At 44.8% G+C, this 21,511-nt stretch overlaps 2 protein-coding genes across 2 annotated transcripts; both read right to left on the bottom strand.

Moving 5' to 3' along the window:
* Positions 1-949: 949 nt before the first annotated feature.
* LOC119729384 (sushi, von Willebrand factor type A, EGF and pentraxin domain-containing protein 1-like) lies at positions 950-9,627 on the bottom strand. The gene is made up of 17 exons (XM_038202006.1): positions 9,495-9,627; positions 9,193-9,347; positions 8,758-8,912; positions 8,454-8,584; positions 7,765-8,032; positions 7,367-7,577; positions 6,760-6,910; positions 6,287-6,496; positions 6,003-6,131; positions 5,655-5,777; positions 4,878-4,915; positions 4,593-4,691; positions 3,946-3,997; positions 3,149-3,375; positions 2,253-2,708; positions 1,782-1,947; positions 950-1,453 (listed from the first exon to the last, which is right to left on the bottom strand). The coding sequence occupies exons 1-17, from the start codon at positions 9,574-9,576 to the stop codon at positions 1,254-1,256; spliced, it is 2,853 nt and encodes a 950-aa protein (XP_038057934.1). The 5' UTR covers positions 9,577-9,627; the 3' UTR covers positions 950-1,253.
* LOC119729383 (sushi, von Willebrand factor type A, EGF and pentraxin domain-containing protein 1-like) lies at positions 9,606-20,897 on the bottom strand. The gene is made up of 16 exons (XM_038202005.1): positions 20,134-20,897; positions 19,530-19,750; positions 18,865-19,047; positions 18,028-18,186; positions 17,575-17,766; positions 17,101-17,295; positions 16,598-16,792; positions 15,304-15,555; positions 14,680-14,922; positions 12,903-13,133; positions 12,185-12,477; positions 11,681-11,894; positions 11,335-11,496; positions 10,622-10,783; positions 10,169-10,330; positions 9,606-9,742 (listed from the first exon to the last, which is right to left on the bottom strand). The coding sequence occupies exons 1-16, from the start codon at positions 20,634-20,636 to the stop codon at positions 9,630-9,632; spliced, it is 3,480 nt and encodes a 1,159-aa protein (XP_038057933.1). The 5' UTR covers positions 20,637-20,897; the 3' UTR covers positions 9,606-9,629.
* Between the last annotated feature and the right edge of the window lie 614 nt (positions 20,898-21,511).

Below are 21,511 nucleotides of genomic sequence, written 5' to 3'. Positions count from 1 at the left end.
ACTGAAAGCATGCGGCACTAATTGGCACAGAACTGCCATCTTGAAACACAAGGATGCAACAACTTAATTTTTCAACAACCAACAACATTCAGTTTCCTCAGAAAAAAATTAGTTTGACTGCTACATTTTTTTAGACATGCTGTGTACATCTCAACTCCATTTTTATGCCATCACATGCCCCAAACATTATGCCTACTTTAGTCTTCAAACTCACAAGGAATGATTCATATAGGAATGATCTGAGCAGAAATTCCGGATCATAGTAGAGGCCAAACACAAGAATGAGACACCCAGGTCTCGCCAATATTATTGTGGCAACTAATAAGTTAAAAACAAGCTCGATTGGAAATATCTCGGAAGCTGCGAGCCAACAAATTCATGTTCATGCATGAGTCACGTGATTGTGCCATGTCATTTCTGGAAGTAGTGTTTTTGAGTAAACAAAAATCAGCTTTTTGACCCCAGTGACCCTATGATGACCATTGACCCCAATTTGGTCATGTGATATGTTGGGGCTGGGCTGCTGATACTTTTGACAAAGTTTGGTTGAAATCGGTCAAAATATGTAGGAGCAATATACAATATAATGTCCAAGTGCATGTTTGTTACTAACTAACGGACTAACGGAGAGACAGGATTTGAGGAGCTGCTATCCCACCAGTGGCGTCGCCAAGGGGGGGGGGGGGGGGGGGGGCACGTGCCCCCCCCCCCTGGAAAACCTAGTGCCCCCCCGAGTGCCCCCCCATCAAATGCTGGTGCCCCCCTATCCTCTGCAAAATTCTGCGCGTTGTTAAAATCATTACCTCAAAAATAGCAATTTCTTGAGATATCTTCAGATCGAATTTAGCATCAAATGTGGCACCATTTTGCATCTAGCCCATCCTCCGTATGCGGAAATTTTCCAAAGGGGAGGGGGGCACCCCCCTCCCTTAGACCCCTCCCCCAGGACGGCGATCCTCGCAAATTGCCTGGTAATGTACATAAATTAATAACACACATAGTAACACACATAGTCAGATTTGTACAAAGAAATAACTCAGATAAGCTTGCATTTCTTGTTTAGCATCTGCGGTTCTTAAAAAGGAAATATTCATCTGCTTAATATAGACTGTCTGCATAGTGGCCATCTTAGACAGCATCTTTTGTTATTTTGATTGAGTAATAATGAAAGCACAAGAGGTTCACGCATACATATCCAAGTCAAACAAAGGCATTGCCCTCTAAAATGGCTGCTAAGCATTAGGTCTATTTTTTTAAGCTCCTTCTGGTCTTGCTGGACAGTCGCTGGGCAGGATGCAGTTCTCATTATGATGTACCGTTCCGGCTGGGCACTGACAGCCAGCTACACAGGTGCGTGTCCGGCACTCAGCCCCAGTAGGGATGGGGTCTTCGCAAGACGGAAGGCAGGCCGGGCCGCAGTGATCGTACATCATGCCATCTGGACACCGAATGCCTGAAGACAAAAATGAAGGGTTTTAATGAGTTTTTCATTGATTACATAATTTTTCTTCTCCAAAAGTCAGTATTTGTGGACCAATTATTATAATTTTTTCTCAAATCAGTTGTTTTTTGGTATTAAATGGACTAATCCGACACAAAATCACTAGTTTTCACCCATTTTATTGTACCATCTATTGAAGCCTAGTTCTCACAGTGCAATTTTTTTGTCACCATGTCAGTGTCATGTGTTAAGGGCACAATATACAATGTATGTGACTCTCTGGGTCTCACAAAAATCTTTTGAATGGGCTCATTAAAAAAAAAGCACAATCAAGACTCACTGCAAGCGTTGTTGCCCGTCCACTTGATCTTGATGTTGTTGCGCTGGCACTCGTACATGTAGGCCGCTATGGCTTCACAGTGGCAGGGCTCATTGGAGCTACATGTACAGGCATCCTGCATGCACCACTCAAAGTAACTGGTTGGACTGACTACAGAGTGGCATATCTGTGTGGAGACAAAAAATGGGTATGCTGTCGCGTTGAATCATACACAATGTTATTCTTGATCGTTATCAATTGGGGTGGCCTTTTTGGTGTCAAGGTGAAGAGTGCTTATGAGGACACAGGCACTGTAACTAGGAAATACACAAAGACATCATACATGAAGAGGAATGCCCAACCCACTTTATGACGCAGGTGCTGACAAGCTAATCAACTTGAGATAGATAGCCTCGACTTCAAAACTGCTGGACAATGCAGGGGCAATTAAGTCTGTTGCGATAAATTCTAATAAAAGCAAAATTCTCATACCTGGAAAGCTCTTAGCCTGAGAACACTGCACTTCTTCCTGATGTCTTTCAGAAAGGTGAAGCCCAGACTAGAGCAGGCTGAGATCTTATCACCGGTGATGCCTCCAAAGGCCAAGCGACTGGTGCCGCGAGCCTTGGGCTTGGCGCAGTAGCGGTACCCGTCCACCTTCCAGCTGTGGGAAAACTCCTTGGCCGAGCGGGCCGGCAGGAACTGCCGCGTGGTCCAGTCGTCCTTGCGGTTGCCGTTCATGTTGCCGCACAGGCCGCAGAGCTGGCCGCTGTACGTTCCCGGGGCTTGGACCTGGATGGCGCCAAACCTGGACCACTGGATCACCACACCGCGGTCTGTCTGGATCATGACACCGCGGCCGTCGTCGGTGGACGAGTTGGCGCGTGTGACCATGACATTCATGGGCTCGGCATGGAGGTATGGCAGCTCAACGGGGACACCGGTAACCTGAATGAGAGTTGCCAAAACAGAACACCCTTCAATTTACATCCACAGCTCATCTCAAGAGCATACTGATACCTGTATGGTACCTTAAATTAGGTTTGTCAAGACAGGAGTCTTTGTTATCAAAACACTGCTGCTTGACTAAAATTGTTGTAGTTGAGATATCTTTTTAAGTCCCAAAGTAAACTTAGATACGTGGTGTGTATAAATTCAGTTTTCTGAATGAGATAATGGGTGTTTTGGACACACACAAACTATATACAGAAAAGGAACTCAGAAATGGACTCAGGCATTGTGCAAATACTAAGACAATTTCAGCAAACCTTTTTCTCAGACTCCTACCCAGAACCTACAGCCCGATTACTATGAGACCACACTGCTTTATACCTCCATATACCAAAGGACTTGACCTACGTCACAATCACTGGCCGAGAGCAGCATACCTTGACTGAGCCATCATAATCAATCTCCACCTCCACGCAGTCCAGCCGCAGCCACAGTGCCCACTTCTTGATCTTCTTCTTGGTGGCTTCGTACTGGACCTCTACGGTGAACTGGCTGCCCACACAGTCCTGGCTCAACACGTAGCGGCAGTTGCCTCGGTGTCCGTACCGTTTGAAGTCATAGGTCGCGTGCCAGCCGTCGCGGGTGACCGTGCAGATCTTTGAAGCTGATGACGATGCATCGACAATAAAACATATCAGTGTTGGTGGAGGAGATGTAAATGTTAAATACAATGAATTAACTTTTGTCATTAAGTGACCTATTTTTTTAGATACTCATTGATGTCCGAGAACTTGCTGAGAAAGAAATATCACAAACTTTGCTCAGAATTGGACTTGAATCCTAGACCTCCGGCTTACTATAGAAATATTTACCGTCTTTAGGTTTTCATTTGTCACTGATCATGTCCTGTTAATACTCATTGGCGATTGACTACTGATTGACTCATGATTGCTTCAATTCATTCTAACTTTGATCATGTCATGATGATTACGGCATCAAACTTTTCTTACTTTGACCATTACTAATAAACACCTCGGGCAAAATTAGGAGAGAAATGCTAGCAACTTATTTATTAAACTAGTCACACTTCTCAATACAACAAAACCAAGCTTTTAACTGATGACATTAACTTAATTGAGTTAACAAGTTAATGTCACCAGTTAAAAGCTGTTAAGAGTTAAAAAGTTAAACTCGGTTACAGAAGTTTGAGAGAAATTTGTAACAGTCAACTGACCTGGTAAGCACTGCGGACAGCAGGCACCTGGAGCTTGGTATTCATACTCCTTCTGCACCATGCCGAGAAAAAAATGAAAATCACTCATTTTACTTAATTTAAATAGATTAATGCAAATATGATTTTTGAAGTACATGTAGCACCATTTACTATATAACATCACTTTTCTAACTCGATGTGTAAAAGAGTCTCCTGTGTTTCATCTTCTGCTTCTGTTTCTTGATTAAAATAACAAATTCAACATCTTTCGAAAAAAATATATATTTCAAAATAGCATGTGAACAGGTGTCAGAGTACTAATTTAGGTACTTCTTTGCATACTTCTTTGCATTACTTTCAATCGGAGAGAGTTAACAAATATTTGTAAAAAGGCTTCATTCATAAATTTGAGGTTATTAACATTTTGAGTGGGTGAATTATCTGTCTGGAAACCCAATTTTGCTCATGTGGATGATCAAAGCTGAGATTGTGTTTGGAAAGTTTCATTGGCCCAATGAGCAGGATAATAATGATGTTGTGCCCTGAGCAAGAAAAATGGTGGATAGGATACACAATATTATATTATTGTATTATAAGCAACTAGTTTTAACCAAGCAATTGTTCTGAGAAAGAAACAAGAGGTCTAAACCCCCAAGCAAAGGTCCTACCTTGCGACATTTGATTTCAGGACATTCTTTGACCTGACACACGGCAGCACCTTGCTCACAGTGACAGGTGGAACACTTGACATCCCAAACGTCATTTGCCTGGTAAAACAATTAAGCAACGACGCCGATCAAACAATGAATAAACTATTCCAGTGCTGGACGGTGGAATCTACACAGGAATGGCCTTTTTAGGGTTTTAATATTTAAATTGAAATGATTTCCAGCAATCAATAAAAAATTAGTTGTTCATATAATTCACATTGATAGCAGTTCTAATGTACTTACAAGGTGGAATCTTCCTTCATGTATACAATAGGAAATATCTGAAATAAAGGGGAAAATATGTTGTCTTGTGATTTTTTCGTCACAATTTATTTAATTGTATGTCATCCTGTTTTACTTAGATTAATGCAATTTTTTGAAAATAACATTGAAAGTAACATTTTGATACACATTGTAAACATGCTCTTGCTCACATATGAAATAACTTGGGGGGGGGGCTTATTATCATCCTAACTCACAGCTGAGAAGCTGAATTGCGTAGGACGCGGCTACAACGTGGCCAGCCGAAGGCATATTAATAAGGTGCCTTATAGCTGCCACCATGCGACCAATGTAAACGTTGATTTTTGCAGAGGGAGGAAATCTGGAGAGCGCCGGAGAAAAACCATTGTGGCACAGGAGAGAATCCGACAAAAAATCTACTATTATATGGTCTGAGCCGGGAATCAAACCAGGCCACATTGGTGAGAGGGGACCGCTTTACGTACTAGCCACCCGTGGACTGATGACAACAAAGAAACGACCAAGCAATTCTACAAAATATCTTAAATAATCCCATGCTGGATCAATGAATCTTGCTCTGTCTACGTAATTAGCACTAAGGCTAGATCCAGAGAGGTTACTGCAGGGGGTGGGGGGTGCTGAGGGCGAGTGGAGGGGTGCGGAAGGGCTCTCTCAAGTGAAAATTTGCTTTATTTGAGAAAATTTCAGTCACTGCCGGGGCCACCCCCTCGATTTGTCACTGGACAAAGATCAAGTTAAAACTGTTGGTCAACTAACCATTGCAGGAATGGCCATCAGGCTGCAACGCAAATCCACTATTACAACCGCAGTAGAAGGAGCCCTGTGTATTGTGGCACGTGTGTGCACAACCGCCGTTTTCCAAGTCACATTCGTTAACGTCTGGCAGATGAACAAAAAAACAGAAAAACACAACATAAGATTCCTGACAAAATTGAATACAGAGAAGGAAATTACCATTCTTGAAAAATCGTTATGACTGTTTGTTAGAATTGACTTTTATTTGAATTTCTTCAAACTGAAATTGAAGTGTAACAATGTTGTTGAGTATCACAGAGCTTCATAAGGGATGTACGACCATTAACGAATAAAATAGAAGCTTCTTACCGTACTCGCAAACACGACCTGTGAAACCGGGAGCGCAGTTGCATTTTGCAACCACGCCATCATTCACACAGGCACCACTGTTCAAGCATGTGACAGACTGGCACAGGTCACGCAACTCACATCGTTCTCCTGAAAAAATAAAACAAACAATGGACAAAAAGTTACGACAGTGACAGCAAAACATAACAAGGAATTATGTCACGTCAACCATTATTGTTGCGTTACGATTCAACACAATATATAAAAAAATATGTTCGTAAATCATGTTCAAACTTAGCCCTCACCTGAGTAACCGGGAGCACATCTGCAGAACAACAAGGAGCCGTTGCTATGGCAACTCCCATAATTAAGACATGTTTCAGTGGTGCAGGACGTCCTCAGTAGTTCACAATTCGTGCCATGGTAACCCAAGGCACAGTGACACTTGAAAGCGCCAACCAGATCAGTACATGTGGCACCGTTTCGACACGTTGACGGCTGACACTCATTTATACCTGAAAATAGAGTGCCCCAAAAAAGGTTTAAAGGTAAAGCACGTCATTTGCAGCTATCCAAAAAGTAACTTCCAAGTTATTGCTGAAACGCGAGCAGACGTAATTTCTACCGCAACGTTTTGGCCTTGATCGTTAAACTGATCTGCATCAATCAAATGAATTACTTCATCATACAACTTTTAAAACCTACTGCATATGAGGTACTGCATATCAGGAATGATAAAAATGTCCCAGGTAATTATGAATTTGAAAAGTCTACTTACTTGGACAAAGTTGTGAGCTCTGAACAAGGCTGACCTCTCCGTGGAGATTGGAGGTGACCTGTGACCAGGCCAGCACATTCCCTGATGCTGCACAAGAAGAGTAGACCAACGTAATCTCCTCAGATGTCATGGCGTAGTCCCACATATTTAACTGTGTCAAAGAAAGAGTTTTCACGGAGAATGCGTTGTGTCAACTTTCGAAGTATAAGGTCGCATGATTTACAATGCTACCGTGACAGCTGGCAGTGACACAGAAGTGTTGCTTCAAAGTGGAGTGCTTTCATAGTAAAGAAAGTAAGTAAAGTCATGAGCCAATATGGCCAATCAGGTCAGCGTTTATCTCCAGTTTCAATAGCATATGAAATGATTTAGAGTATTTCCATCCCCCCTGGACGGGATGCGTGTCCATCGCAGGTTACTCCCCAGCTAATGGCGGTACCCATTTATACTCCTGGGTGGAGAGAGGCAAGTGGGGATATAGTGGCTTGCCCGAGGACACAATATATTGCCAGCGGTTGGAAATGAACCAATGACTCTCTGATCATGAGTCACGAACCACTAGGCCACACTCCCCATTGGTGCAAATAGTCAAGTAATAAGGACATACCTGGCTCAGGTCACCCACGAAGGCCTGTGTCTGCGCGAAGGAGCCAGCGTAGCTGTCTTGCTCCTGCCCAAGAACCAGCACCCCAGATCCTCGTATGACTGAGCCGGTCTGGAAGCCCTGACCTGACCGCCTGACTGTACCGTCCACGTACATGGCCCATCCGCCGTCCAGGCTTGCCCACGTAATGGCAACGTGACGCCAGTTGGGATCACTATAAGGCAAGTTAACAAAAACTAATCTTTGTACGATAGAGTCTTAAACTGGAAGGTGTTTGCTGGTAAGGCATTGCAGTGACTGTCTCTAAAAGAGAGATGTGGTACTCGCCAACAGACTTAGAACCGAGGGAGCCAAGGAGATGACGCATCCAGGATTTGTTGTTAGAAAAAAACATCACCCACCTGTTCAATTTCTCATCTGTGTACATGAACTCCCCGTTCAGGATGATGGCCAAGCTGTTGTAGTCGCTGACCGTGAAGGCGTTGTCTTGCACCGTGCCGTCTGGCTCCCGCGTGGCATACGACAGCGGTGTGCCAGCGTTGGCCTTGTCCGCGGTTCGCATCCAGAAGGCAACCGTCAGCGCGTGGAGGGAGGGCAGGGTGCCACGCAGCATGGCGTAGTCCGAGGTCCGGGCTTCGGGGAAACTGAGGTCAAAGTCACTCGAGAGAGCTGGAGAAAAGTCAGAGTTTAAATACTCCGTTAAAAAATGTGTTCACAGATTTTGAACTATGTTCCCTAGCAGTCAGTCCCTCTGTAACAAAGCGCAGCCAATACATCGTGGCTGTATAGACATGGTAGAGTGCTATCAACAATCTTAGCCTTGGAAATATCAGCAATCCTGACCTGCAAATTGCATTGAAAACTTGCTGCTATGCTGGTTTTGGCATAGACAAGGAATATGCTTGACTCCCCGACAGCAGACCGGCTAATGGAAGGCTGCTTTAGTGCTGCCCTGGATGCTATCATGAAGAACCATGCAGTGACGCTTTAACTGGCACCCCCTTTTGCCCATATAGTCCCTTTCTTTGCTTTCCACGGCCAGATATGTACAAGTAATTTTAAACGTGATTTTAAATTTTAAACCTCGTACCTGTTTCGCAGTTGACGCCGGAGTAGCCCGGGGTGCAAGCGCATCGGAAGTCGTTCACAATGTCCACGCAGGTCCCTCCGTGTTGACATACCACTTGCTGTAACTCGCACTCGTTGAGCTCAACGTCACACCTTAATGAAAGTAACATTAACTTCATTCTTGTGAAAACTATCTCTGGAGGTGTTGTGGCTTTCTTTTTGATGCAAAGTTATGCCACAATGACATCATCATTTTTTTTAACGTTGAAAAAGACAAACATGTGCGTGTTAATTATCACGCACTGGTATTGCGGTTTCTTCCTCACCTCTCTCCCTTGAACCCAGGCAAGCACTGACAGGTCACCCCATTGAAGCTGGCCATACAGGTGGCGTTATTCCTGCATGGATCCGACTGGCAGTGATCGACCAGGATCTCACAATTGCGCCCTCTATAGCCCGGCCGGCAACAGCAGGTGTAATTCTGCGGTGCAGAAGAAAAAATTAAGAGAACGATGCAAACATTGACAGTACGCTTTACTTTATCGGATTTGGACCAGCAAATTTACCCTAGCGAGCTCGGTGGTGATGTGGTGATACATCTGCACTAAGCTACGGGTTCGAGTCCCACCCAATCAAGCTTTGACATTTTTACTCAACAAGCTTCTCCTTCATTCCAAAGTTGGGAAAACTGTCCAATCTCCACGTGCAGTTTGAACACTGAACTGTCTTTAGTTTTACTTTGAGACTTTTCATAAACCTACCTGGGCCAGATCCACGCACGTTCCGTCGTTCTGACAGGGATCCGATGCGCAGTCGAAGAAGTTCACCTCACAAAATTCTCCGGTAAACCCAGGCGCACACTGGCACGTGTAGGAGTGAGGACCGTCGGTGCAGATCGCATTGTTACTGCAAGGATCTGCCAAAAACAGATGTACAGCGATATCAACATTTCAAAAAATAAATCTCGAAATTTGTGAGCTCCTCTTTAGTATATATATCGTTCATCAGGATTTAAATTGAGAGGGAAATCAAGAAATTTTCCTGATAAGAATCTCATGCTTACTTGATTCGCATTCATCCAAGTCAATCTGGCAGTGTTCTCCTTCATACCCCGCTGCACATTCGCACTGGTAGCCAGCCACCATGTCCTGACAGGTCCCGTTATTCAGACAGAGATCGTGGTCACAGTCGTTGATGTTCACCTCGCAGTCGGGGCCGTGTAGCCCGTCGGGCAGAGACACTGGTAGCCCTTGGGCAGGTCAACGCAGACGGCTCCCTGCCTGCACGGCTGCGACTCGCACTCATTGATCACTGTACAAGAGAAGGATTGACTTTTCAAGCCTATATCAACTTCCATCAAGTCTTCATTTAATTCTTTTCAACAGCTTAGAGAACAGGCTGGGAGTCTGGTTGGCATAGCGGTACTTTCCTCGCCTTCCAGCGCTGTGACCCGGGTTCGAATCCTGCCTGGGCTAATGTAGATTGGGTTTTCAGTCCCTACCCGATTCTGAAGGTTTTCCCTTGAATATCATTCTGAGGTTTTCCTCCCACCTCTAAAACTGTAACTTCTTCTCATTGTCTTCTCTGCACAGGTTTCTTCAGGCTTGCGATCTGCAGTGACTACAAAGGGCGCTTTTGAAGAATCCTTCGTTTCAGAACAAGAAGTTTACAATTATAAAAATAAACAATACAATTCAATGCTGAGGTTTCAAAACCGTTTTATGAATGTATGTATACCTTGGCAATAGGCTATGTGGTGTGCACCTTCGTGGTGGGTGTAAAGTTCGTCCGGGCAGGTAAGGCAGAATTTCTGGGTCCTTAGAGGCTGGAAGAAACCCTTGGGGCACAGCATACATGGTGCAAACCCTGTACCAGAGTAGCTGCCCAATGGACATTCACCTGTTGAAAGAAAGCGAACAAGTGATATTTCTATAATCTATTTAAAATCTAATTTCTTTATTACATTGGTTAGAACAACACCGATCTTGCGATCCGTAATTAACTCCGCTATGCACTGGGCCACTGTGGTAGCTCGACGAAAGCCATTCTATGAAATGCTTTAAGGTACCTGCATGACTGAGTGATAGCAATGGTGTGACGCTGTTTTTATTATCTTATGAATAAACATCGAACTAGCTGAATAATCATGATCCATTGACAATGTGTACTGCAGATAAAAACACTGCATACCTGTGCATTCGTCCACTGAGAGGGCACCTTCTGTCCAGGTTGTCAGGCCCTCAGGGCACGGCAGGCAATACGTGGAGCCTCCATAAGGCTGGTAAGCTCCCCGTGGACACGCCATGCACGTTACGAGACCGCTGGCAGAGTAGGTACCCATTGGACAGGGGGCTGGGTGAACAAACACAGACAAAGTTGTAAAGACTGAGTAAGTAACTGACAAAATTATCGTTGAAAACCTTATTTTTCCAAAGATGCTTCAATTTAAGGGACGCATTTTTGGGAATCGGTTTGTAATTTGGCGAATCCGTGAACAGGTGCATACATTGCTATCATTCGTCGGTTCTCTGCGTGACTTTGCGTAGCTGCAATCAGCTGAATGAGAACATGTCCCGGACGCTGATTTCGGGTACAATTTCAAAACATGACTTTGCAACTTTTGAATTGAAATCCAGATCCTACAAAAATAATTTTCTTGAAATATACAGCATTCAGGGAGCTAAAACTTCTTCAGGCTAGTTGTGAAGCACCCGTCTTTTAAATTTTGAGCACTTTTGTTGCTTTAAGCAGAAAAAAATGACAAATGATCTACATACCTACCTTTAAGTATGTAATAAAGTACCTCGCTGACTATTCAATAGCCATAAAATGATTTCTGGATTCCGACTCTGGAAAGCTGGACACATATGTTGAATCTTGCATGGTTCATATCGATGACATACCTTTACAATCCTCCGGGTATTTGGAGCCTTTGCGGCGGGTAGTGGTTCCCTGGGGACATCGTAGACAGGACATCTGCCCGTCTGAGTCCTGATAGAAACCAGCGCTGCAGTCTTGGCAAACACCACCCTCGACGTCATGGTATGTACCAGTTGGGCAGACAACTATTAATTTGGGAAGGACGATAACAAAAGTGAAGAAGTTGCAAGAGTTCCGACTTATATCTAGCCTGCAGGCTACGTGATAGTACATTTGTAGCAACAACTTTGAACTCATTTTATGCGACTAAACTGCTAAGAGGCATTTTTCATCCGTCATTTTACCCAACACTGATTGGCTACTTCTTACCGCATGACTGATTTCGTAGGACCTCCCCGTCCTGACACGACAGTGAGACTGGCTCCAAGACGTTAACTGGCCCGACAGGCGACAGCATGTTGCCGTTCCCGGTGGAAATGTTGAGCAGTCCTGCTGAGATGACCATGTCCATGGTCTCCATGAAGTTGTTGAGTACCTGGACGGAATTCATGCTGGGACTGACAGCGGAGGAGGTGTTCTGAATCTGAGGAGAGTGGAGAGTGAAATGTGGCTGGAGAGGGATTAAAAGGATCCTTATTTCAAAATTGCGGTGTGGAAAGGTCAACAGGCCATTCATTTCAATTCAGCCCATGAGGAAATTAGAGAGCATAAAGCTTTCTCTCTTGTGCATCACTGTTATAAAAAATTAGGAAACACTGTTTGGTTATGTTATTGTACCTGACAGTTGGCATAAAATTACCTCAAATACTAGTTAAAAGCAAATGTTATCAACTTTGGGGAAGAATTGTCTCATAGGGTTGTCTTTTCTAGTACCTGTGGCTGATGAGCTGAATTGACGACCACGGTGAACTCTATTTCCAGAGCCAGGTCATTGGTTTGCCTGCGTCGTCTCTTCCGCCGTCCATCCACCGCCCCACAGGTCACCTTGACATTCTCCACGCTGCAGCCAGTGTCCGCCTGGCAGAGGCCGGGCACAAATTGGTTCAATTCCTGGAACCTGGCCACGAAGTCAGCAGCAATCTGTGCTTTTGCGCGCTCATCCAGCTGGCAATCCCCGACGTAGAACTGCACCCCGAGCGTCATCTCTGCATTGGGATCTCTCATTTCTGATGTAACATACCCAAAAGTTAAAGAAGGAGCAATTGAAATTTAATAATAATGATAATAATGTTTAGTAGTGTTTGCATTATACAATGCCTCAAGGTGCTTCACAGGTATTATTAACCCTGTTCATCATGTCATGATAACTTCAGCAGCTCGAGATCAGTGCAATCTGATCTCTACCTTCACAGGTACCCATTAATGCTAATAAGCGGAGAAGGGCAATCGTAGTCAAGTGTCTTGCATAAGAACACAAGACCACGTCAGGAATTGAACCCTAAAACCACTGCACATGAGTGGAAAGTGACAAAGCATATGTTAAAACATACAAAGGAATCCTAACCAAATTTGGGCTTTAACTAGGATATAAATATTGAAAAGATCTACAACAACATAAATGGGCTACACAAGATAAACGTAGCAAAATTACCAGAGCAATCCGGCCAAGGGACCCTAAAGTTGGCAGTGTTCGGGTTTGTTGGAGATGGCCCCCACTGGGCCGCGACACTGCCAAGAGGCGTTCTGCAGTAGTATTCACCCGCAGGATTCCGATTGAAGTCAAAGTTCTCGCTGCAGGCCACCCGGCAGAACTGGCCACCAAGCCAGGTCTCACAAGCCAGAGCTCCATTCTGCGGTGGGGGGTAGAAGGGGCAAGGGTATTCTACCGAGTAAACAAAAGAATCAAATCTTGTCAACAAGCCAGCAATGATTGAGATGACAAGTCATTACAAGTTCATCACGAGTCAATAATCAACTCTCGAGCTATAGGTTCCTATCGTATGGTATGACACAAAGTGCCACAGGACCATCCAGTTTCCACGTGATCGGCCACCATTGCAGTAGGCAAGCGTTTGGTTAGCAACAGTCATACACTGTAAAGTAGACAGTAGGGCTTACATTTTTACGTAAAATATCTGCAATTTCTTTTTGAAATGGCATATTGGTCACTTTGGTACCTAGATGTAGGCTGGGTAATGCGGGTTGTCGAGATCGAGGCCCTATTAAATTGAACTCTGACAAAATCATTCTTTTATCATTGTTAATTTGGGAGGCAGAGAAGCTGGTTTGCGAAGGATGCAGCCACAACATGGTCGAGCCGCTGGGATTCCGTCTTGGGAAGCAACGACAGCACAGTTTGAGGAATGAGAAAGCCTTGACTACAGCTGCACGACAGTCAGTGTTAGTCAGCACTGTAGACGAGGGAATTAATTGAGCTATTTGATAAGTCTGAAGATTTTCTGCAAGTTCTAGATATTCAATAGCTTGGGCAGGCAAAGTATAAGTTGTTCCCAGAGTATAAATAATTGCAGCTGAAACATTCAGTGAGTTCAGAATGAAAAAAAATGGCAGTATTGATGATAACCATACAGAGGACCTTGCCTGCTCGCTTGGGACAATTTGGCAACTGTGCTGATTGCTTGCACACTTTAACTACTACCAAGATGTACAAAGCAAGAGTGGCTACTAAACAGGTAGTGTTGGTAATGAAATTAATCCAAAAAATGATGTCTTTAAAGAAAGTCTCTGGCAAGAATATTGGAATCACACCAACAATAATTGTTGGCACCCAGAGTCCTGCTGATATCTTTGCTGCTCAAGAGGCTTTTTCCTTGAATGTCAGAGGATTGCGCACTGCAGAGAATCTCTCAGCTGCTATGATCACTACAAAATAACTAGAAACAGCAACAAACATGTATTTGAATCCCAGGACATACCATTATTTTGTTTTACCGTTTTTGATTTCCTCAAAAACAAAAACCGTGAACGAACTATTGACCGTTTTGTCGTTTTACAGTTTTGTAAAACAGTAAAACGGTATTAAGTCACACACAGAAAAATACTTTATGTTGTTTTTAATTGTAGAAAGCGTTAAACGGTTAGTTGCTTTATTTTTAGAGTGTTGTTTTACAAAATCATGACAATGACAAAACGGTCAGTAAAGGCGCCTTTGACAGCCAGCCATACGACCCATTTATGACCACAGAGCACAGCCAGAGACCAAAAGTGTTTGATTTTTTTCGGAGGGAGGAAAACCCGGGGCCCAGAGAATATGCCTCATGGTACAGGGGAGAACCATTAACGCGTAGCTTTACTCACATAGGGCAGGACCACAGTGGTGAGAGGCGAGCGCTATACGCACTGACCTTGCGTTATACTGATGATACAAGCATCTGAAGTGCAATATCACACCAATAAGATACACTTACGTCTCACTGCAACTGTGAAGTTACAGAAGACGGCATTGCCCGCTTGGTCCTCGGCTCGGTAACTGATTTGCCTGGGCGGCCCCCAGAAGAACAGCGATCCTGGTGGAATGTCGGACCTCAGCTTGACAGGCATCTCTGAGTTGTCTTTGAAGGTGGGAACAGTCCAGTTGACACTACGCTGTCTTTCATTACTCTCGGCTTGGATGTTATCTGGGCAGTAGGTGCATCTAGGGGGCTCTTGGTCTGGCCACAAAATGAATGAAGGAATTTGTAAAAGCCAGTTCTGAGTCTGTTGCATATTAGGCCAAAGGTTTGGACAACCAATATTTGAAGCCATTTTGGGGTGGCACCACACTTGTGCACAGGTGAAAAGTGGGAGACTCCCTCGATAGATGGGTTTTCAATTAACATGCATGCCTCAAAATGACATGGGCATGAGAAATTGACTGTTTATGAACTTTTATCAGCATCTTGCAAACTGTTCTTTAAACCTTTTTATTTTTCATACTTTTACACATTCGAATAGTTCAATACTCACTAAAAAAGAAGCACCCTAATTCTAGGTTTACTAGTAAACAACAATGGAGTAACACAAAATTATAGATGAGCGTCAAACTTTCAAACCTTCAACTGTGACGACGAAAGTGCAGTTGGTCTCCAGACCCTCGCCATCACGCGCCGTGTATGTGATCTCGGTGGCCACACCCAGATAGAACCGCTCCTGTGAAGCTGACGGAGAGCCAGTGACCAGTGGCTGGCCTGCGTTGTCACTCGCTATAGGCTGGTCCCAGCTGGCATTTGTTGCAAAGTTCTTGTTCCGGTCGGTCACCAGCGAAATGTCCGAGGGGCAAAAGGTGAATACTGGTGGCTCGACATCTGCAGTAAAATAGTGGAAAAAAATATATATCCCTAGTTTGTACTTGTGTATATAATGTTAAGGCCGTGTCCAAAACAACTAGGTTTCCACAGCTATGGCTACACCCATGGAACTGAGTGATTCCACATAGTTGTGAAGACCTAGCAACAAAACCAGACAGCAAGAGATTTAAATCGTAGCTAATATATTAATACATACAATACAATTTAATGACATCAATGTCATATCTCAGACAGCACTGTAGACACCATAACAGAATGTGATATCTGGAAGGACTTCACTTCCTTTCAAGCAAATATTGTCATGGGTAAATTAGCTTGATTATAATTTGCTCGCTTAGGGACTAATGGGCTCTATGCAACAGTGTTGGAAGATCGCCTCCAGCACGTATGTCATGGCATAAGCGAAACCAATGTTCTTCAGAGATGCACAATTTCGGTGGCCGGACGTGACCAAATGACTCCCAATGGAGTGTCATGGCCTAGCGGTTAATAGCACCGGACTCATGCTCTGGTGTTTCAGAGGCAACAGTGGCGTGGGTTCGAGCCCGGGCCCGGACACTTGTGCCCTTAAGCAAGGCACATAACCAATATTGCTTCGTCCTTCGGATGGGACGTTAAGCCGGAGCTCCCGTGTGTTGTATAAGGCCTAACGCACGTAAAAGAACCCAGTAACACTTATCGCTAAGAGAAGGGGTTTGCCCCGGTGTTTCTGGCCTCCTAGTTATACTCCCTTGTGGAAGTCCTTAGGAGAAGAGCCAACCAAGTACCAAGTACCAAGTACCAAAGCCTGGCTAGGTTACTCATTGATTCTACATTCTAACAACTTTGCATGTGCACACTAGTCATGCAAGAGGTGAACAAAAGTCACCAAAATGCTCAATCTGTGCTTAAAAATGCACCATAGCAGCAATGATACTCAAGTGTCCTTCAATCTATCTCCCTCAGTTTTACTGTTGAGGGGGTACTTGTAAATGCAGTCTGTAGGATACTGCGTTCCACACGATCCAGCCTAGTGTATGCTATCTGGGGACCTACTCACCAACACAGGTGTTTTCCATCGATGAATCTGACCACGTCCCGTCAGCTTGACAGGCCCTCCGGTTCACCCCTTTCAACCGGAATCCATTCTTGCATTCATAGAAACACTCAGAGGTGTACTCTTGAATCTGCTTCTCACAGGAGGATGGACGGATCCTCATGTGTTGTTTGGAGAGAAGGGCGGGGCATGTCTTGGCTGTCAGCAACAAAGCAAAACAAAGGATTTACTGTATTACATCAGTATTTTAAAGTACTTTACTCCTTCTCAACAAGCACTGATGAGCACTATTCAGTGTCATTGAATACAAGGTATTAAGCATGGTAACACTGATTATAACTGATTTGACTGCATGGTGAGTGACTTGTGACTCAGTAATTGTAATGGGCTTGACTCAGCGAAATGATGATCCTCGCTATGTCTTGCTAACAGGATTTGTAGAGCAGGTTCAGTCACATACAGAAAATATATCTTAATCTGGCCGTCACTTGCGAAACTAGCAATACCTTTGCATTTGCCAGCCTGGTTGGTCCACTCCCCGACCTGCTGTGCCAAGTTGAGTTCGCATCGTCTCTGGAGGGCGCCCTCCCGCTCGTATCCTTCACTGCAGGTCTGGTTGCACACAGTTCCGATGCGCCAATCCGTCGTGTCGCACGACTGATGGCCATTTGCCGGTGCTGGCAATACCACACAAGTAATTTCTGAGAGAAATAAAATAGGTTGAGACTATTTATGTTGCAGTAGCCGCTGGAGATGTGACTGTAATCCCTATGCAATTGCGTTATAAGCCCCATCCAAAAAATTAGGCCCTCTCCCCCAAGTATTCCCTCTCCTGACTCCAACTGGGCCGACCCAGTTACACTACTGTGGCCGGCCGCATTTGCCACTGGCTTGGCGGCCCCGCTGCTTGCAAATATCTATGTGATTTTTTTTTTAGTTTGCCGGCAAAACTTTGAAACAAGCAAAATTCTTAAACTTACGGGTGCACTGGAGAGGGTTGCCAGACCACAGGCCACTGGCTAAGCATGTCACTATGTCCGCAGTGCCGGGCTGGGCACGGTAGGTAGGACGGCACTGCATGCGGCACTCAGTCCCGTAGTGGTTGTCGCAGTTCGGTGGGACAAGAAGGACTCCAGAGGATTCAGTGAAGCTCAGTTGTTGGCAGTTGATGGCTGGATGATTAAAACATTATCAATAAAGAAATCATGTTTAGACTTACACAATTGATGTGGCATAAGGTTGTGTATATTTATCCAGCGAAAATCAAATTAGCTCTTATTATTATAGTTTCTGCCCTACTACATTTATCTCAAACAACACGGTACATAAACAATGTCAATTGACTCTTCAAAGTAATGCTCTCGCTTCAAACTTTAAGGGATGAAAGATGAAAAGTAAATGTTAGAAGTTTTTTGGGCACAACTTCCACTCACGTGTGCACGGGACTTTTGTTGCTGGAGAACCTTGGTGACCGGCCAGGCACTGACAGTTACTGAGGGATGTGCTGCCCTCTGCCATCGTGGTAGAGAGAGCAGGGCAGTTGGTGCAACCCTGGTTGCCATACTCTGGTTTATAGGTCCCGCGAGGGCAGGCTGTTGGTGGGGGGGGGGGGAAGAGAAGAGAAAAAAAGGGCCGGAGGAGAGTAGTTGTCAAACTCAATCACAATCCAAATTACCTGAGTCAATCACAAGTCAAATTAAAAGTCAGTCACAAGTTACTCACACGTGTCATTTAAAATCAAGTCAAATCAAGTCATGTTATCCACAAGTAAATTCATTAAGTCAATGTTGAATCAATCACAAGTCACTCACAGGTCAACTCAAGTCAGATCAAAAGTCAGGTCATAGGTTAAAGGTGATGTCAATGAAATGCCTTGGTATATTGTCTCTTGATTTGAGGGTGGATGAATTGTGATGGACTTGTGAGGATTTGACTTAGATAATTCTACGTTATTGGATCTAAAGGGATGGTAGTCCTAATAGTTCTGTCACGATATCAATGTTACAGATCAATGCATTTAGAATTTTCCTAAAATTCATCGGGCAGTGAGGGATCTCAAAAGAATCTCAACTCCTGATGACCAACAGAGCATACTGTTTGAAACTTTGAGTTAAACCAGCTGGTTCTTTTCAGAACCACACAACTCACAAAGAGATATCATTCACATCATGCACATAGTGTTACCGCAAACCTCCCATATATCAAGAATCTCAAAACTAAGACAAATGAATCATTATTTACACCCTCTCTTCTTTTCTCAAAATCCTCACCTCTGCACTGATTCTGTTTCCCGTCGCCCGTGTAGCCAGGATGGCAGGCACATCCGTAGCTTCCCGTCTGAGTTGCACATGAGCAGGTGGCCCGCATGTCGCAGCAGTTGCTTCCTGACAGGCAGAGTGAGTTGCAGAGGTCAGAGTTCACGTTGCGATCCCAGGAGGCCATGTCTGCCTGATCTGAAGGGATGAGGAAAAAAATGCGGGATGTCATGGATGAAAATGAAGAAACTATTTTGGGTTTTGCAAGCCTCGGCTCCATCTCCACCTTCAGCATAGGCTTTAATTCCTTGATTTGAGGCCCTTGCTGTGAAAGCAGTGGCTTAACTAGTGTTAATCTTCCAGGTGGACATTTGGGGGTATACCCACTTTTTAAGGGGGCACTGAAGGTAACGTATAAATTGTTGTGTGCCTTTAGGGGGGTGGGCACCTTGGGGAAACGGACCTACACTGGGGACACGGACCCTGCTGGTAGTTACGCCACTGTGTGGGAGACTCAGTATCAGACTAATTAACATAATGGACAAAAGATAACCTCCAATTATAGTAATATGAGGCCGAGATTCGGAAAACGACCTTTGAGTGTTGAATGTTTTAAATGGCTTTTATTGATTTTTATCATTATTATTATCATTTTTTTTTTGGGGGGGGGGGTTTCATACCTCCAATGACTTTCTCAGCGAGGCTCTCTACATCGGTCAGCTGATCCAGCAGGAAGACATAGTCATCGCTTGGTGAAGAGGCGATGCCGTTCAGCTCATCTACACTGATGCCCGTGCCCAGGCCGATGGCGAAGACTGCAGCTGTGTTCCGCAGGGCAGCGGCCACTGGCAGCGGGCTTCCACCATCATTGGAATGTCCATCAGTCAGGACAAAGACAATTCTACAGAGGACATGATTGAAATTATAATTAAAAATCACACAACCAAGCTCGTATATACTAGGGGTGGCGAGGGTTATTAAGTGACATATGGGTCCTTTGTTTTTTCATCTTCAAATGGCTACGCGTGGACCTCATTCTGGGCCAGAATGTAGTATCCAGACGCCACTTCAGCGGTTGTGTACAAAGTCTATGGAGAGTCAAGAAAATTTTCCTATCAAAATTTGAAATGTTTCTCAGTCCCAGATTCATGTCTTTTCAATATATTTGCAATGGCTGACCTTTACTGAGATGATATATGAAGAAACAGGGCGTCAGGTTGCAACATTCTTTCCCTAATTCTCATTCCCAAATCTAATAACAATACGTAATTTTCTAAATCTCACTTTTGTGTGGATGGCCGCGCTCCAGCCAGAATGTCCTGGGCCCTGCGCAGTCCATCCACGGTACACGTTCCCCCTTCTCGGTAGTTGGTCCGCGGCAGGTCGGTGCCAAGTAGCGTGCACTTGTTCTTGCCCACCGGCGAGTTGATGTAGTCAAAGTCGGTGTAGATCTTGTCACAGCTGGAGTATGTTACCACTGCCACTCGCGAGTTCTCCGGAGACACGCTGAACAGCTTGGAGAAATGACGAACAAACTGCACCTCGCAGCCGAAGGGGCCGAGACCGACGCTGCCTGAGGAATCCAGGACGAAGACAATCTCGGCCGGTCTGTTCTGGTACCTCTCCAATGCACGGATGAAATGTTGGCTTTTTTCGGTGATCTGTTCCCGGTCATGCTCGGAGGTCGCGGTCTGCGGACATTCTGGGTATTCCTGGGCCTGGACTACCGTGCAGAGCACCCAGCAAAGAGCTGGGAGAAATCCGCCAAGCATTAGCAAGGCATGCATATCGACAGTCGATCGCTGTGCGTTATGCAGAATAAAGTGGAGAGTTTCCAGATGACACTCGACTTTTGCTTTGTGGTTGGTTTGTGAGGCCGCCGCGCGAAGTCAGTGACATTATATTTCCAGATGTAGCCAATGTCAAGGGAACCGATCCTGTTCACCAACCACTATTAAAGAGAGAGAACTCATTATCCGTCCGTGACGTGCTCAGGATGTCCATGGATCCTATTGGCGAACAAAACAAGGAAGTAAACCCTGTGCTTGGCACGATGCAGTAAAAACAAGTGAGACAATTACCACCGGCCACATCACGCGAGGGGGCTGCCGCGGTTTAAACCCACCGGCCCTGGCAAACCGATTCACCTTCGGCCTGCTTGGCGTATTTTTCCTGCTGACAGGATCTTCCTGATGATTTTTAGGGCACCGTGGGCGGGCGGATGGTGAGGGATGTTTGAGGGAAAGTCCCCTGGCATGCATGTGATTTCAACAATTAAGTACCGGTATCTGGGAAATGTTAAATAGGTCAAACTCGAGGGCAGTTTGGTGTGATTGACCGACTTCACACAGCTACACAAGGCACATCCAGGACGTGATTTGGACTGTTCACGGCTGTGATTGGTGGAAAGTTTGGGGATGAGCGACTAAGTCTCAACAACGCCCTCTATCCGTTATAATTTTGAACGCATCTGGGGACACGTGCCTCGTGTGATTGCACTTTCTCTGTTAAACCTTTTGGAGGTCATTTCATTTGTTAAGAATTGAAGAAACATCCGCGTTTTTCCCTCGTTTACCGGATTCTATACAGGGGCCATCTTAACAACCCTTTTGTGATTTTACCGCGGGGTGACTTAGTTATACTCAACTTCTAATGTATCGTT

This window comes from Patiria miniata, unplaced genomic scaffold (assembly GCF_015706575.1).
Source record: "Patiria miniata isolate m_02_andy unplaced genomic scaffold, ASM1570657v1 HiC_scaffold_20, whole genome shotgun sequence".
Lineage (NCBI taxonomy): Eukaryota > Metazoa > Echinodermata > Asteroidea > Valvatida > Asterinidae > Patiria > Patiria miniata.
This window is presented reverse-complemented; position numbering and strand designations above follow the sequence as displayed.